Genomic DNA, 18,349 nt, shown 5'->3' on the forward strand with positions numbered 1-18,349 from the left:
GCCTTTTAGCTGTCCTCTTACTTTCAAAGCCATGACACTTAGTAGTAGAACTAGTCAGTGTAGTTGAATGTACTTGTTTTAAGTTACATTTAACAATGAATTTTTGATTGGCAGTATATCACACAGCATGATATTCAAAGATACAGAAGCACTAATTTTCATTCCTAACTTGTAACTAACCGGTTTGTTTCCTTGTAGCCTACCGTTATGACCAGAAACAGTATGCCTTTTTAGAGATGGTCTGGGTATTCAAACAGTATTTATGCACAGCCCTTCACTTTTTAAATGAAAAAAATGTAGTTCTTTGATTATGTATACCATTTATAAAAAGCATTACATCTTCTTAAAGATGGGACGAGGACAAAAAGGTGCATTTTTATTAATTAAATATAGCCTTCTAATGAAGTTTCAAGTCTCATCATTGTCATGGTTCATGCTTCTCTTTGTAGAAATGCAGTTTCCAGTATGTGATCCTCCTGATGGGAGTTTATTTTTGTTTTTGTGTTTTGTAGAGTGAGATTCAACTGCGGAAAGAAGTAGAGACAAGGCAGCATCTGGAACAGATGTTAGGTGATCACCGAGAGCTCATCGATGCTCTGACCGCAGAAATTCTTCTCCTTAGAGAAGAAAATAGTACCACACAGGTATTCACATGCTCTCCCAATGAGCCATGTTTAGTAGTGGAGCATGTCTGTATGTATGCAGGGTTCTTAGAGAATATAGGACCACACAGGTATTCACATGCTCTCCCAATGAGCCATGTTTAGTAGTGGAGCTTGTCTTTATATACATGCAGGGTTCTTAGAGAACATAGGACCATGCAGGTATTCACATGCTCTCCCAAAGGATCCATGTTTAGTAGTGAAGCGATGTTGCTGGATCCTAATGGCTGCCTTGGGGGAGGGGGTGAGAAGGCACAGTGTCAACAACACAAACACCAGGAGTCAGTTGAAGGCAAACAGCAGACTCGGTTATTCCTCCCAGCACCCAGGCTGGTGGCATTATGTGGTCATCCCTCATTGGCTGGGCACGATCAGGAACTCTGACAGCACCTGTTGCTAGGCCCTCAGGCAGACTCCAGGTTGGCTCATAAGGAAGTATGTTATGTGCATGCCTTGGCAACTGGTTTGGCAATTTCCTTGACCCTGTGGGCCTATCCTAATACAAAGTATGTCTTTATGTACATGCAGGGTTCTTGGAGAAGAACATAGTACCATGCAAGTATTCATGTGATTTTCTAAAGGCTCCATGTTTAGTAATGGAGCATGTCTGTATGCATGCAGGTTTCTTCTGGAGCTGTGGATGGCTTAGCTGTGCTGGTGCCATTACCTGTCAGGCTCAGCAGCAGGAGTGGGTGTTAATGACATTTGTTATGCTGGGATCCTGTATTCTAAACTTAAATTGCACATAATATATAGGATAAGTTTGCTGTTTCTAAGAAACATGCCATGGAGTGGAGATAACAGAATCTACATTTAAATAGCTACCAACACTGTGGCCATTTATACGAAATGTGAAGGAGCATTCTGGTAGCCAGCTGTCATTTTAGAACAAAAGATAGCCTAGCCTTTCAGCCCTCCTGCAGTGACATCAGATGCTACCATGACTGTTTTCAGCAACTTCGTATTTGACTTGCTGCTTGACTAATTGCTCCACAAAAAGGCATACAATATCTTTTCTAGAAAACTGACAGCTTGCAAACTTCTTTAAGGGGTGTGTGTGTGTGTGTGTGTGTGTGTGTGTGTTATGTGATGATACGTTCATGTGTGTCTGCAAGTGTGTGTGGAGCACAGAGGTTGATGTTGGGGTCATCCTCAGTCCCTCTTTACCTTAGCTTTTGAGTTAGGTTTCTCAGTGAAGATGGAGACTGGCCAGTGAGCTCCAAGAATCCCCCCACCTCTGTGCCCCCAGCACTGAGGTCATAAGCATATGCTGCCATGCCTGGCATTTTACATGGGTGCTGAGGATTTGAACTCAGGTCCTCATGTGTGTGTGGCAAGCACTTTACTGACTGAGCCATCTCCCTAGCCCCCTGAACAGTCCTCCTCTGCACACTTCTGATGCATTTGGATGTTGTGTCATTGAAGTTACTTGCTTACGTCATTTCTATGTCAGTCGTCATCACAGACTTTATGCTGCTTGAGAGCACAGAATGTTTTACTCATCTTTTTGTCGTTGTGGGTAACTAATACTTGTAGATTGCTCGAAGAGCAGTATAGACAGGAGAAGTAAGAGCACAGGTCTTGAGATGGACGTGTAACTGGGGCTTCACAGTCCTTAGGGACACAGTGTGGAGGAAGTGAAGTGGAAAGAGAGCAGTCAGAGATAAGATTGCATAAGTGCCTCGCATAGGGCTCTGCATGCCGGTTAAGGAAGTCGGCAAATGAAATGAGAAGAGTCGTGATGTGTCTGAAGTCTTTGGAGGCTCATCTGGGCTCCTGTGCTGCATGCACTGTGCTAAGGACTACACCAGACTAAGACTCCACTCACTGTGCCTGCCGTGTGTGACTACAGCAGGGAGTGCTGCCTTTGTTGGGTAACCTCGTGTCTCTTGACTCAGGTCTAACAACTGTGGGAATGATTTTAACAATAATACACTTAGTGCTAATAAATACTTACTATATAAGTAGAAATGAAGTCATACATTTATTTTGTTCATAAATGACTACAATTATTTATCAGTGAGATATGTATACCTTTCTGACACTGTACAACTATCATAAGCTTAGAGTTATATTGGACATCATTATCCTCATTTCTTATTCCACAGTGTGTTTCTACCCAGAACTTATATTTTTAACATAGCTGCTTCCAGAAACCCAGCCAGAGCAGATTTGATTATTTTGGGGTTGGCTTTCTTGTTATTATTTGAAAGTGGGTCTCACTATGTGGCGTAATGTGGCCCTGACCTTGTGATTCTCCTGTCTCAGCTTCTTATGTACTAGAATTGCAGGTGTGTGCTGCCATGCTTGGCTAAGCAGATTTGATACTATCAAAAATAATACAATGAAATCCCATTTTCCATCTCTGAGCTGCTGCCAGTTAATGGTTGCATAGACTAATTCTGCATAGATGGCATCTTTACTGGTGTTTCCTGAGAGCTGAAGCTGCCCTCTGGTGCCCCTGTGAAATCACTGCTGTCTCACACTGCAGTTTGAGGGCAGAAGTAGGGAGGGCAGCAGGCTGACAAAACAGAACATGCATCTTGGAGTTGTTAGGTTGATTCAGATGGGGCAGAGCAGCCTGGTCTAGAGTTGAAATGGGAAACAGTGAAGATTGAGCAAATTCAGAGTGTGTTCTGAAGGTCAACCAGTCCCGTTGGAAATGGAGTGAAGGACAGGATGTGAGAGAACAAGAACCAAAGGTAACTGGGCAGTGTAGGATTAGGCATTGAAAAGATGAGCTGCTGTTTATGCTGTAGACAGCTTCAAGAGGAGTCCTAGATGGGAGTACTCAAAAGACCACTGAATATATGAGTGTGAAATTTGGGGAGAACATGGCTGGTGACAGAAAGTTGTCTCATGCTTTATTCTTCTACACTATTGCTAATATTTCTGATGTCTGGACCACACCCACTTTTATTAGTTGTCTGTGTTTCTAAGCACCTAGGATGTGCCACTAACTGTCATCCCTGCTTTCTCCTACTTTGTCTTTGTGACAAGGTCTCGGCAGTCCATACAACTCCTCCTTCTTCCTTTTTGCCTGCCATCGCCTATGCTTCTAAGAACCATGTGTCAGTATTTACAAAACACCTGCATTTTGTGGTTTTAATCAGATTTATTGATTTCACGTGACCTATTTATATCTATTTACAGTATGGAAAAGATAAAGAAAAAACAAATCCATTTAAACTTCTGGACAATAAGCTGACTTTTAATGTAAGAATGGAATTCTAAACATGTCCAGCTATATGACAGAAAGTAAATCATTGGTGTGATATTTTATTTATTTAAAATTTTAAAATTATATAATATTAGTAGATATATACACGTGTGTAGACAAATCTGAGTATACATAAAATATAGTTATTGCTCCCATAAAGATAAAATATAAAATTGTAATAATACTACATATAAAATGCTGTACTTTTGCCCATAACACTATTTCATCTATATACTGTATGTCTTTAGTTTATTCACTTAAATGCCCATGGAATGCTCTATTGAGTTTCCCCTACCTAATGTATCACTCTTGTAGTTAGTCAGTGGAGATAATCTATATGAAAAGATTTTGTTAAATTAAAAGCTCTATTAAAAAAAAGAGTTTTATAGCAGAGTACTTAGTAACTAGTAGTTTGTGATTTATTTAATCATTTTACCATCATGATACCTTTAGAGTATTTGTAACTATGAATAACATGGCTTTAGAGTGAGTATTTAAAATAATGATCTCTCTCTCTCTCTCTCTCTCTCTCTCTCTCTCTCTCTCACACACACACACACACACACACACACACACACACACACACACACACACACACACTCCCATCTCCGGACGGCTTACTTGTTAGATAATGGTTTGATGTCTCTTATACCAGTGATGTGTGCTTTTCTGTAGGCGAGACTTCAGCAGTACATGGTCTCTACAGACGAGCAGCTTATATCGCTCACACATACCATTAAGAACTGTCCTGTGATAAGTAACTCCAGACAAGAAAGTCAAGCATCAGAAAGGGCAACTCTGGGTAGAAGACTTATGGATAATGTAGGTAGGTGGATTCTTATTATTCCCAGACTGTCATTAAATAACAGAGAAGCTAGAGCTGATGGATTTGAAGAAGTGGCAGACTAAAATATAACTTATACATGGTCACTGTCTTCTTGTGGGCTTTGCTATTATTATTTCATTAATATAATGTTGGCGAGTTAAGCTTTGCTTCTGAGAAACCTTTAGTTACTGAAGGGTGAGAAATTCAGGGGTTATAAGGTTCTTTTGAAATCTCATCTTTGCCTGTGGGAAAGTCATAAATGGCATGTAGGTGAAACCTGGTTCACATCTTCCTATGTTAACTCTGTTAGAATAGCATGGAATGCACCACACTGTTAACGATGACCTACCAAGTTACCTGGTTTTACAATGACCCTTGTTTATGGAAGTCAGTTTATTAAAAAGTTTCGTTCTTGCCTTATTTGTCATGACCATTAGGAAGGTGAGGGTAGGGGTGGTAAGTGGCTTTCTTTATATAGCTCAGAGCTCTTCCTACACAAAACAAGAGCCTGCCTATGAATTATTGGCAAAGGAGGATATACCTGAGAGACTGAGGATTCTAGGAACTTTCACACTACTTAAATGCATTTAAAAATAAATATCTGGAGGCTGGAGAGATGGCTTAGTGGTTAAGAGCACTTACTGCTTTTGCAGAAGACCCAGGTTCAGTTCCCAGCACCCCTGTGGTGGCTCATAACTGCCTGTAACTCCAATTCCAGGGAGATCTGAAGCCCTCTTCTGGCCTCTGTGAGCTCCTGAAAGCATATGGTGTACATTTGAATAGACACACACACACACACACACACACACACACACACACACACACACACACACACACGTATATGTAAACAAAAAACAAATAGATAAAAATTTTAAAATAGACTAAATACCTAAAAGATGCTCATAAATCCTTTTTGTTCCTTTGAAATTAACATCCTCTTACCTTTCTCAGAGGGTCCTGTTGTAAGCAGTAATGTCTCCATGCCATTGATGTTCAGAGGGGAAGAAGCCGTTGAGTTCCCACAGGAGGAGTTGCCTGTTAAACTCTCTCAGGGCCCGACCCCCACAGAGAACTTGAATCTGGCCAGTAATTTCCCAGAACATATTTTCGAGCCAGCTGTGATGTTAACACCACCCAGGCAGAAGAGCAACTCGGAGTTCTCTCCTCTGCAGGATGGTAAGCATGGCTCTTCTACATTTCCATGGAAGCTGTGAGTTTTACCCTTCATTCATATGATGTATTATTATATATGTGTGTGTGTATATATAATGTGTTGAATACACACACACACACACACACACACACACACACACACACACACACGCATGCACGCACACACTTGTATTTTAGGGTAGTATTGTCTGTGTCATATGTGTCCCTGTCCCCCTCCTTCCCTCATCACTGTGAAAATCACTGGATAACTTACTTTCATTCACGGGTTCAGTGGTCCATGGTCAGCTAGCTCTGTTCTTTCTGAGCAGCGGTAGAACAAGACACAGCAGAGGAAAACCGCTCACTTCATGATATCCCAGAGACAGAATGAGAAGGAGGATGTGGGAAAAATACACTCTTCAAAGGCATGCGGCTGGTGACCAACTATGTACGTGTATACACGTGTGTACCCTGGCACGCAGAGGACACTTGTGGTCGTGGAGTCTTGCCTTCCACCGTGTGGGTCCTGCATGTCACATTCCGGTCATCAGGCTTGGTGGCAAGTGCTTTTACCCACTGAGCTGTGTGTTACTGGTCCTTGAAAAAATATTTTTAATTATTTTTCTTTGTTTATTTTGTGTGTATTGGACACTTCACTCACCCATGTGTGCCTGTGTGGAGGCCAACAATCAACAATATTAAGTATATTCCTTCATCACTGTCCACCTCCTTTGTAAATTGTATTAACTAATTTTGAGAGGGAGAGGAAGAGAGAGGGAGAGAGAGAGAGAGAGAGAGAATGTGTGTGTGTGTAGACATGGATGCCATGGCTTGTATGTGGTGGTCAGAGGACAGCTTTGGGGAGTTGTTATCTCCTGTGCAGTCTGAGAATGGAACTGCAGCCTGTGTGCATGGGACTCTGACTGCTGAGACAGCTTCCCAGCTCCTTTTTGGGAGATACTTTTCCATCCCTATTTTACATGGATTTTTATTTCTTTAAAAGTTACTAATATTTTCTTGCAGAGCAGTAGAACCTAACTTTTAGTGTTGGGACTCAGAGTTTCACAGATTGTCTGTACTTTGATGTGTTTTTGGTAAAGGAACTGAAGAGGGTCCAGAGGTTGAAGAACATGGCAAATCCTTGCTACTGGATTTGTGCCTTGCTGTTTGTAATAAAATAATAATAATAATAATAATAATAATAATAATAATAATAATAATGGAGACAGCGCTGGGCTGAGAGTCGGGTGCTGGTGGCTTGATCACTCCTCGTTGACTCGGGGCAAGTTTGGACTAAGTTTCCTCTTCTGGACCCCAGCTTCCTTATTCTAGCATATGAGAATTTTTTTACTTTAATGCTAATTACATAGTTTAATATTTCTTTCTCGGGGGCCTGAGAAGTTTTTAATTATGTCTAGAATAAGGAAGTATGCTTTGAGCTATGATTTCTGTTCAGATTAGATTTTTATTTCTTATAGTAATTATTGAGGTTTTTTCCTCCCCCACTCCACCTAGTGTCTCACTGTGTAGCTCAGGCTGGCCTCAAACTCAAGATCATTCCTCCTCATTTGTGACTACAGGCATGCATCACTATTCCTGGATAGGAGTTATATGTGTCAAAGTGTATGGTCTCAGGGATGTGAAAGTTTCTGGACTTGATTATACATACTCCTTTACGAAAATAACTTAGGCACTCAGAAGCCAAACCCGTCTACTGAAGTATTTCCCTGACTACCATGACAGACTGACGCGCTGATTTTGGTACCAGTTTATGGAGAATAGGATGCTTACGACTGTCTTCAATTCTCGTCCGCAGTATTGAGGAGAACGGTCCAGACCCGCCCTGCTCCACGAATCCCCCCCACTGTGGAAGTCATAGAGAAAGGACAGACCTGGGAAAAGAAGACCTTGCCTGTTGATCCAGACATTCAGAACTCAAGTGAGGAAAATCGCCTCTTCACTCAGAGGTGGAGAGTTTCTCACATGGGGGAAGATCTAGAGAACAAAACTCAGGCACCGTTTGTTAACCTGTCCCAGCCCCCTTGCAGTTCCCTTCCCACCACTCAGCAGTCGAGAAGTCCTGTGTTCTCAGAAGAGCCCCCAGTGCTCGGAGATGGGCAGCAGCTTAGAACAAACGAGGCACTGGCCCAGAGGAAGGACATAATGGCACGGATTGCTGAGTTGACACTGCAGAATTCGGCCATCAAGGCACACCTGAGTAATATTACCCAGTCGGTGTCGGTGGGAGAGCAAGGGGATGGACTTCGGGAGCCAAGCAAACAGGGAAGTGCCGGTGACCTGCCTGCTGTAAGTACCAGCAAAGACTAAGGACAAGGCAGGAACTGGACACTGTTAGACCTCTCACTGCTGGGACGGATTAAGCAGAGGGACGAGGGACAGTTTTCGCTCATGGTTTCAGAGGGTTTACTCCAGGTGGCAGAATCTATTGCTCTGGACTTGAAGTTAGACAGAGTATCATGGTGGCAGGAACACATGGCAGAGGCTACTATCTCATGGTGGCCCAGAGGGTCAGAGGACAAGGCACATCTCTTTAAGATATGTCCCAGGTGACCAAATTAGTCCAGCTGAGCCCTACCTTCTCCTTTTCATCACCTCCCATAATACTATGGCTCCTTCAGAGGTTTAATCCATTCATTAAAACCCACCAGCTGGCAAGCAGGCCCCCGTGTGTGAGCTGGTGGTGCGTTGCATATTCAGGCTGTAACAGGCATCCGAAGAGATTTCTTTCCAGAAGTGACTATAGCTTTGATATGTCTTCCTCACAAGAGAGATAAAACTTATCTGTTAGTTCGTATTGCACTAAATAAGACAACATGAAAGAAAAAACGTATGACTGCAGTAAGTAGAGTTAAGGTAGGATGTGTAGGCGGCTAAGGATAAGCCAGAAATGAATGATACGGAATGAGGAGGACATAGAATGCTTGCTGCACAGCTAGATTTTAATTGAAAGTAACTTTACTCTTCATGTGGCCTATGAAAAAGTAGTTGGCCCTTAACTGATAAATAACTTTTTTCTAGGACACAGAATGGGTTTTCCTATAGAAATTATATTTAAAGAATCAGTTAAACTTTAATGTGCACGTGAACCATCTGAGGAGCTTGCTAGAATGTGGTGCATGAGTAGGTCTGGGTGGGACCTGGTGCCTTTCTAGTAGTCCCTCAGTGATGCCAGGACTGCTGGTCTGGTCACATTCTGAGGAGCACTGTTCTTATTTACTGTAGAGTGCGATTTTTTTTTTTTTCCTGTGTAACTGTAGTACCAAGCATGGGGTTCAACGCTTGTAATCCTCAAGAGACTGAGGCAGGGTTGCCGTGGGTTTGAAAACAGCCAGGGCTACTTTAGTGAGTTCTGGGCTATGGTATGAGATCTGTCTTAAGAACAGCAACAAGACAATCCAGTCAACACTGTCTAACTGTTCTTAGCAAGCTTCCATCCCCTTCTTACTCTTCCCCTAGCTCCAATAACCACTAATCGACTCTCAGCTTCTATGAGATCAGCTTTTGTAAATTCTCTACATGAGTAAGATCATGTGGATTTGTCTCCCTGTCAAGAGAAATTTTTTAAGTAAAATAAACTCTGTAGACTAATCTGATAACTTAAACCTTTATTCATTGTTTGTGGAGAGAAAAGCGAATCTAAGTCCCAGGCGGAGTGTCCATGACACATCCTGGTCGTGGGGATATTTTATTTGACCCTTTTTGAGCACAGGTGACTGCTCTGGATCTGACAGTGGGTGGTAACGGCTCTTGCTGTCTGAAGCAGTGGGCAGCCTCAGGACTAGGGGGTTCTGAGGTAGCTGCCTTCCTAAAGGCTTTGAGATCCTGATTGAAGGCTTTGGTGTGGACAGTGCGGGGTGGGAGGAGCTGCCTCTGTTATCACTGGCTCAAGAGGGCAAGCCAGGAAGGAGCGAGTGTCCCAGGCAGGCGGCAGCATGCACAGTGCCTTAGATGCTTGTGCAGTTTTGAAGATCATTTGAAACAGACCACTGTTGCTTTTAAAAAGGTAACAACAGTTAAATGCTGAGCCTATGCCCTTTCTAAATAGTACATATACTACCCTGGAAAGGGAAGTCTAATACTGCTGCCCTTACTAGCCCTTTTTTTTTTTTTTAATTGGAAATACAAAATGGACTTTGATCCTCACTGGTTTACTTACCTTTTTCCAAAAAACAAACAAGCAAAACCCCCATAACCTAGTAGGTATTAGTTTCAAATTAGTCATTTCTATCAGGGATTGGTTTTTCCCCACAAAAGGATGTATTTAGCTAAATGAAATTATTATGAACGATGAAAGTACATTTCTCTTGGGGCTTTCAAACTAAACTTACATTATATCCCTGGAGTAACCTTTTCTTTTGTACTGTTTGACTTTTCTCTGTACCTTAGGCTCCTTCTACTCACGGATCTTCTTACATCAGATCTCCAAGGCTAGAAGCAGCCTGGAGGGGCTGTCACGTGGGCAGGACTGGGAGGATTTTTAGAGTCTTTGCCAGATAATTTTGCCAAATTCATGAAGCATGTTTGAAGACTGAAATTATAAAAACATCCTTTTCAAATTGAGAGATATTCCTGTGTAGTCTGCCCCGGCTCAGACCTATCATCAGTAGGAGTGCGGCATTTGGCTCACTGGCAGACAGCTTTCCTCGTGTTATCTTTTCTTGCTAGTTCGGCTGAGGCAAGTAGGAAGAGATTCAGGGAAGCCTTGTCCCATTAGACTGTGCTCATACGGCAGCAGCAGTAGAAGAATGTGTGTGTGTGTGTGTGCCTTTATTTTGATTTATAAACTATTTTACTCCATCATTCGTATGTGTTTATAGCAAGGCTATGAATACCGAATTGCTGGTACTTTGAATAAAAATCAGAACTGTGTGGTTTTTTTTAATAATGAATTTATGTCTTTTTTCCCCCTGAAGAATTTCCCAGTAGTTCAATCTCTAGTGCCAAGTAGCATGGAGGAACGGATTGCGGAGTTGAACCGGCAGAGCATGGAGGCTCGCAGCAAACTGCTCCAGCTCATAGAGCAGCAGAAGCTCGTTGGTTTGAACCTTTCCTCTTCGCCCGTGTCACCTGTTCAGTCGCCTCTCAGAGCCTGGGCCGGTGGGTCACAGATTCCTGACTTCCAGATGGAAACGTTTTTCCCTCTCAGAGCCTGGGCCAGTGGGTCACAGATTCCTGACTTCCAGAGAGAAATGTTTTCCCCTCTCAGAGCCTGGGCCGGTGGGTCACAGATTCCTGACTTCCAGATAGAAACACTTTTCCCTCTCAATTTTGAGAGTTCATATGGAGTCATACTATGTTCCAGTACCCCCAACTTTGTACCAGAAGAAACGGCATGGGTCGGAGAGACAGAAATAGTGGTAGAAAGCTGTCTTGTTCTATAGGCAGTCTTTGGCATCCAGGGCGACACCATCCAAGTGAAATATGCATTATAGTGTATGTCTCACTTAGGATATATGCTGCAAAAAAGTATAAATGTCAAAATTAGACTACACATTTTACTAGCATCAGATTACAAATTATTGTTCTCTTAAAACCAGAAAAACATTTCTCCTCAGTTTAATGTTTTCCATTATTTTGTTACGTTTAGGAGCATGAAAAACTAGAGGGGCCTCCTAAATAACTTAATTGTGACTGAAAAATGTGGTCTGTGGCAGTGCTGTTCAAAGAGTGTTGGTTAAACGAAGTGGCTCTAAGTTGACTTTAGCCAGAAATGAATTTGCGCCCTCAAGGATGGCGCTACATCTGAGGTATTGATGGAGCCCCGTCTAAGGCCCGGATTGTGAGGGACCGAAGGACTCTGTCAGTGGTGTCCCTGGGATGCTCGAGCCTTGGTGCTTACAGGGATCCTTGTGTCCTGTGTGGCTGGGTGAAGGCGGGTACCTGAAAGGCACCAGGAAGAGTTTTCACTTCCGCTGGAAATGATTTAGTTTTAAAATTACAAACAAGAAAACATACACATATATAATACATTCGGTCTGCCTCATCCTCCACTCCCTTCTCCGTCACATCCGTCAGCCCCTGCCTACGGGTCCCTTTCCCTGTTTTTGTGACCCACTGATTTTAAGGATGGTCTGAATGGCCATGGATGTGAAACTGTCCCACAGGGCCTGGGATACTGTACGTAACTAAAGGTAGTGAACCCCCAACCCCACCCCCAGGATCCAGCATTAGCTAGTCGTTCAACAGGGAGGAGTACGGCTCCACGAGCCCCTTCCCACTCCATGGCAGACTCTTGACAAGTCCACCCTTGTGCAGGCCCAGTACAGGCAGCCCCAGCTCCTGTGAGCTCATGATGTCAGAGGACAACCCTGCTCCCTGTCTTCCTTCTGGTATAGTCGTTCTGCCCCCTTTCCATGGTATTCCGAGCCTTAGAGGAGGGGTGTAACTGTCCTCTTGAGAGCTGAGTACTGCCAGCTCTTATTCTCAGCACTGTGAGCAGCTAAGAGTCTGCACTCACCATCACTCACCGCAGAGCCAAGCTGCTCTGAATAGGAGGAGAGTAGCATCTCTCTCTGTGTGTAAATATAGGTATTTACAGGCAGCTTGACTTAACAGCTGAGCCAGACAACAGTAGTAAGTCTCTTCTCTTCATTGCCTGGGACCTTCCCAGCCATGGGACTTTGATCAGATTTATAGTACCAGGCATGGATTCTCATAGGGCCAGAGCAAAGTCTAATTATGTGAAACCTCAGGGTTTCATAAGTAGGCAAACAGTTGACAAACATTTAGTAGTGAAATACTTTATATCTGTTCTATTCATAGAGGATCCTGTAAATCCTCCTTAAAAATCAGATATTTCCTGGCTATAAGGGGAAATGAAATCCTACTTAATTTAATCACATTGAAAAATCAAACTTTTGAGCTAGCTTTTAAGTTTTTAAATTTAATGTTTTTTTATTCTTTGACGGTTTCATAAATATATGCATCTTAATCATGTTCACCCCATTCATTCCTTCCCTCCACCCACCCTCCTGCTCCCCAGTATACCTTGGTCTCACTGTTTTTCACTTCCTGCTCTGTTGTTACTTGTCAGAAGATTCTGGCATTCCATGAACTGGAGTGCTGCCAAACGAACAGTGAAGTTTCTTGTCTTAACAGTTCACTTTTAAAAATCATCTCTCAAGCGTTTTCTATGAACCATTCTGATATAAAAACACCTAAATTTGTAATCTATAATTTCCAATAGTATTGAAATTGAGCAAAGTTGTTGCTTTTATTAGTGAAAAGTAATGACACAAACACTTGCTTTTGTATTTTAGAGGAAGGAAAGCGAACCATAGAGGTGTCTGTTCCAGGAGTGGAGGCTCCAGAGAGTTCGAAATGCAACGCCGTGTCTCCTGTCAGTGTGATCAGTTCTAGAAGGTAGGGTTGCAGGGCTGCTGTTCCTTACAGCATCAGCAGTGTCTGCGTGCGTCCTCTCTGTGCCCAGCGTCTGTCTAACAAGTTCAGGCACACTCACTCATTCAGAGAAAGGAAGCAACTTAACCAAGTAGGGGTGCCTGCTTAGAACAAAAGTGGGCTAATCTTTATGTATTTCTGGCTGCAAAATTAGGAGAAGCTGTATCCCAGGGTAGACACACTGACTAGTAGCACTTTCACCGTTGCAGTAAGTCCACACTGGGGGGGTCCGCCTCTCACCTTTTGAAAGGTTCTTAGGTGGAGGAGAGAGGAATTCAGAAATGATAGATAGAGAGACCTCGCCAACAAGAAGAAAGACAGAAATACGGGATAGCTTCGGGAGAGCCTGGGTCAATACCCACCAGCCTCATCCTTTATTAAAAGGGCTTTTTATAACCTACCAAGGGGAGAGGCAAAAGACCTCCCCCGTTGCAAGATCAAAGCACACTGTACAGCCAAGTGTAGACCCTTCCAAACACCTGGTAACCACGCCTGTGGCCAAATCATCTCCTTATGCAGCCCTGCTGGGTAAAGCAGCTCAGATTCTCTGACCTTGAGTGATTTGGGCTCCCACAGAACACAAAACTGATTGGCCTAGATGAGACACATGAGGTAAGTGGGTCAGGAGGGAGTTCCCAGGCTTTTCTGTCTCCACCCAGCATCCTCATGTTGTACCACACATGTAGTTGGAATTTTCTTTGGCCTGCCAACCAGCTCCCTAATAAAGACACGGAGACTTACTATTAATTATGAATGCTCGGCCTTACCTTTGGCTTGTCCCACAAGCTCTTTTAACTTAATTTAACCTGTTTCTGTTCATCTATGTTTTGCCTTGGGGGCTTTTTTTTTAACCTTTCTTTCATTCTGTATGTCCTGCTTTCCTGCTACCTCCATGTCTGTCTGGCCCCTAGCATCATCTCCCTGGTGTCTCTTTTTTTCTTCCCCACTCCCGAGCCTAAAGTCCTCCTCCTCCTAACTAACTCTCCCTGCCTGGAAGTTCTGCCTGTGCCTCCTTCCTTGCTATTGCTGTTCAGCTTTTTATTAGACCAGTCAAGTGCCTTAGGCAGGCAAGGTAAAACAGCAAGACATCTTTACATAGTTAGATAAATATTCCTCAACATAAACACATGCAACGCATCTTTACATAATTAAACAAAGGCAACACATCTTGGCATAATTAAATGTTCCACATTTCCCCCTTCTTGTCTAAATAAAAAGAAAGGTTTTGGTTTAACATAGTAAGACTATATACAATAAGTACAATTACCAAGTAAGAATTACATTTATAATACCCAACCCATTTGTATTTGGCAAATTCAGAGAAAATACTTCATTATCAATGTGCAAAAATCTATGCCAATGTAAAATATTTGAGATTAATAATTGCTTTTTAGTTTAAAGTAGATTCAATAAACTACCCTTTTATCCCATCCTTTCTATATCCCCCTTTTTCTTTTCAGAATGAGATCCTTGAATCCAACTTACCTTGCTTAGTTTCCTCCCTTACCTTAGTTGCAATAACAGTTTGCAAACAATCCCCCTAATGATGATAAACATCCATAATCCATTGAATGACCACAAACCACCCACCCCACCTCTTGGGAATGTGGGTGTCGTGTTCTCTAGACTGCTTCCTGCTCTCTTGGGCAGTGACATCTTTAGGGGACTCTGAGAAAATTGAGATAATGGTCAAGTCCTGGGAGAGCCAGCTGTATTATTTTTTGTTTAGTCTCTGTGTGATGGGAAAGTGTAGAGCTTACCTGAAGTCTTGGCTGGATAGTCTGTGAGGCTGGACCATCTCAACTAGCAGCTTTGAAGTTGTTCTGGATGTAGACTTTAGAGGAAACTGCAACAGAGGCATTCTGAGAGGCTGGGTCACCTGGGCTACTTGTCTTTATTGGTGTCTGGTCCTTTTCTTTTCTGAACACACAAACTTTTAAAGGTAACATATATCTGCATTAACCCAAGTATGGAATGTGCAGTGTGCACAAGTCAGTTAAAGATGTTAGTAATAGAAGAAACTGTTAGAGATGGAGGTGAGGTACACAAGAGCACTGTACTTCACTCCGTCTGTAAAGCTAAACTACTCTAAGTGGTGAACTGCTAGTTTTAAGTTTTAGGCCGATGGAGTGTTACGAGTGTTTGACCTCATTTGGACCTGTCACCAAACCTTTTCAAGCTCTTGTCAGTATTGAGAACTGTCCCCTTAATTGTTTATGGCTAGTGGTAATACCTCACTCTCTGTTTATTTCTCATGGATAGATCTTCAGGGGCTACTAGTAATTCTTGTTCTCCGCTAAATGCCACCTCAGGAAGTGGGCGATTCACACCTGTTAATCCAAGAACAAAGGTACGTTATAAAATATGATCAATGTGTAGTGTCAAGAGTGTGAGGGTGGAGGTGACTATCTTCCATTCTTAGTTATTATTCCTGTTGTCTTTAACATGCTAGAAAATTCCACGGAGAAAAGAAATACTATAATTTGTCTCTATTTGAAAAGCAATACATTTATTTTGTCTTCTAGGGTAATTAAGAAATAAGTTAAAATTTGATAGGATTCCAAGTGTCTTCCAAGGCTAGGAATTACTGGTATCAGGCCTGCTTCCCAAGGGCCATGGTCTTGATGGGCTCATAGGTATGAGGTATTGGTCCTGCTATTGTTGGTGGGACTGGGTAGAGCTTGGGATAGCCAGAGACCTGTGGCTGGTTCTTTATCCCAGTGTGCCGTGTCTGAGGGCCTCTGTTAGGCAGGTAACAACACAGAGGGTAAATGAATGCCTTGTACATTTTCATATGTTCTGGTTTGCTCCAGAACTGTCTGGAAGCTAAACATTTACAGTTTATTCAGATTTTTTTCACAGAAGGCATTTATATGTGTGTTGATAATATAGAAAAAATACAGTTTCTCTGTGTTTATCATAGAAAATTGTAAGAATATCTTTAGAATTGTAAAAATTGTTTTTTCCAGAGATAAGCCAGTAACAGATATGGGAAAGTCATTAGATCACAGAGTGGAGACACACAGCCCAAACGAAGTAACTGCCTTAGTTAGCTACCCCAGTTGCCTAGAATTAAAAATTTGTCCTTTCTTATTCTTAAATTCTGAGAAGCTTAAAGTTATCTTTTGATATAGTTACAGTTCATGGAACTTAGTATCATTTAATTTACTAAGCTCCAACAACCTTCTTTTCATCGTGTTTAAAATTGTAGCTATGGTTTGAATAAATGTTGGATTTCGCCTTTTGAAAGGTAAGGCTGTTTTTAGGACGCCTGCTGAGCAGGCAGCCTGCTGCTTGGTGGTATCTCGATGGGGCAGAAGCTTTGCCAGGAGAGGTGACACTCCAGTGCCACCTAAGGCACATGGTGACTTCGCTGAATGTGCTGGACACGTCTGTGACTCCAGTGGGTTCGAGTCTAACTCCTGTCCGTGTCTCTGTCCTGCAGACCGAAAAGCACCATGAAGAAGGCTGGTTCGCGCTCTCTGCCCACATGTCCTAGAGAGGATGAATTGGAGCGTGCCCTCAGTGACTCATCCCTCCTTCCCTTTCCCCTACGTGGATCCTCCTTTCAAGTTGTGACATTTTCTTTAGATAAAACCTGCAGAGATATCCTGTATTAATGGAAACAAGGAAAAGAACAATTATTTTTAATATTTTACCTTTTCAAATAGGTTTTTCACAAAGCATCTAACCTATGAATTTCCTGTGAATAAAACTTTGACTGTAAGAAAATTTAAGTTTTATATTTGATTGACCTTGTTAAACTTTTTAGTAATACATTGTTACCCTTGTCATTGCTGTTGAAGGTTTTGTTTTTGTTATTGTTTAGTACATCATAAATGTGGATCATCTTCCCAGAAGAACTACATTGCTTTATGTATAACTTATAATAAATTTTTTCTGGCTTTCAGAAAAATGTGATAATTTCTTTTCTACTATCCATCATTCCAAATTGAATGTACAACTTTAAAAAAAACAAAAGGCTGAGGCTGTGGGGTATACCTATAATCCCAACATTCAGAAACTTGGGGCAGGAGGCTCTCTAGAATACAATGTGTCCCATGCCAGCCTGAGCTATGTAGAGAACCCTGTTTCAACAAAAGAACAGGAGGTGGGCATATGAATGTTTGTTTATTTTTCCTAAGTAACAGTGGCTATGTGTTTAATGATACTGACCATAATGTTCAAATATCTAAGTGCAGTACATTGATTTAATGATAATGTTAGGAAAAGAAATATAAAAACTGTTAGCAGTTTTCCTTGCCCTAAATCACCCAAAATGGATTTTCTCTCATGAACTGACTGGTTCTCGGTGTTGGCTTCTATTTCTGGTTTATTTCAGTGATGTCTGCCATGCTGTGATGGGAATTTCCAACTTCAGTGAGTTGGGAGGGGGAGAGCATCACACTGAGGCTACCCTGAGTCCCCAGACTCCCCGTTCCTCCCTCTGCAGTTGAGAACCATGTTCTAGGAATCTCCCTGTGCACCTCTACCCGGGCTTTTCAGTTGCAGCCAAAAGTAAAATTATTTTCTTCTAGCACTGATGAATCTGTGTGAAGTCTGCATTTCTTCTGTTTTTTGCAGATTTTTTTCTACTTGTTTTGTACTGTTTGCAACTTACTTAAATCCTGTCTTTGCCCGAGATAAGACCATTTTGGTGCTACCCCTCCCTGAAAATTTAACTCACCTGCTTGCTTTGCAAAGGTGTATTTTTTGTCATGTGGGTATGGCATGTGTGTGGGAATGTTCCTGTCTGTGTGAGCTTGCATGCGTGTGCAGGTGCAAGTGCACATGTTCACATTCCTGTGAAAGCCCAGAGGTTGAAGTCGGACGTCTTTCTGGATTGCTCTTCATAGATACTGAGGCTGAGCTTGGAGCTCACCAGTTCGGCTAGTACAGCCAGTCAGCTTGGTGAGTCAACATGTTACCTGGCAACTATGGGGGCTGGGGAATCTGAACTCCGTTCCTCATGCTTGCGTGGCAAAGACTTCAGCCAGTTAGCAATCTCCTTAACCCTATGAATCATTATATATATAATAAGAATATATATATTCTTAGCAATTTTTATTC

General features: G+C 42.3%; 1 protein-coding gene across 8 annotated transcripts in view; it reads left to right on the forward strand.

Moving 5' to 3' along the window:
- The window catches only part of Spice1 (spindle and centriole associated protein 1), a 48,478-nt gene extending 30,655 nt beyond the window's left edge, over window positions 1-17,823 (forward strand). For all 8 annotated transcript variants that reach the window (XM_052740768.1, XM_052740771.1, XM_052740767.1 and 5 more), the window contains 8 exons: window positions 513-644; window positions 4,558-4,708; window positions 5,660-5,884; window positions 7,677-8,167; window positions 10,795-10,978; window positions 13,141-13,243; window positions 15,542-15,629; window positions 16,725-17,823. In XM_052740768.1, the coding sequence (XP_052596728.1) occupies window positions 513-644; window positions 4,558-4,708; window positions 5,660-5,884; window positions 7,677-8,167; window positions 10,795-10,978; window positions 13,141-13,243; window positions 15,542-15,629; window positions 16,725-16,778 (1,428 nt within the window). In that variant the 3' untranslated portion in view covers window positions 16,779-17,823. The remainder of the gene's footprint in view (window positions 1-512; window positions 645-4,557; window positions 4,709-5,659; window positions 5,885-7,676; window positions 8,168-10,794; window positions 10,979-13,140; window positions 13,244-15,541; window positions 15,630-16,724) is intronic.
- The last annotated feature ends 526 nt before the right edge of the window (window positions 17,824-18,349 follow it).

The sequence above is a fragment of the Peromyscus californicus genome, unplaced genomic scaffold (genome assembly GCF_007827085.1).
Source record: "Peromyscus californicus insignis strain IS unplaced genomic scaffold, ASM782708v3 Scaffold_16__1_contigs__length_79575227, whole genome shotgun sequence".
Lineage (NCBI taxonomy): Eukaryota > Metazoa > Chordata > Mammalia > Rodentia > Cricetidae > Peromyscus > Peromyscus californicus.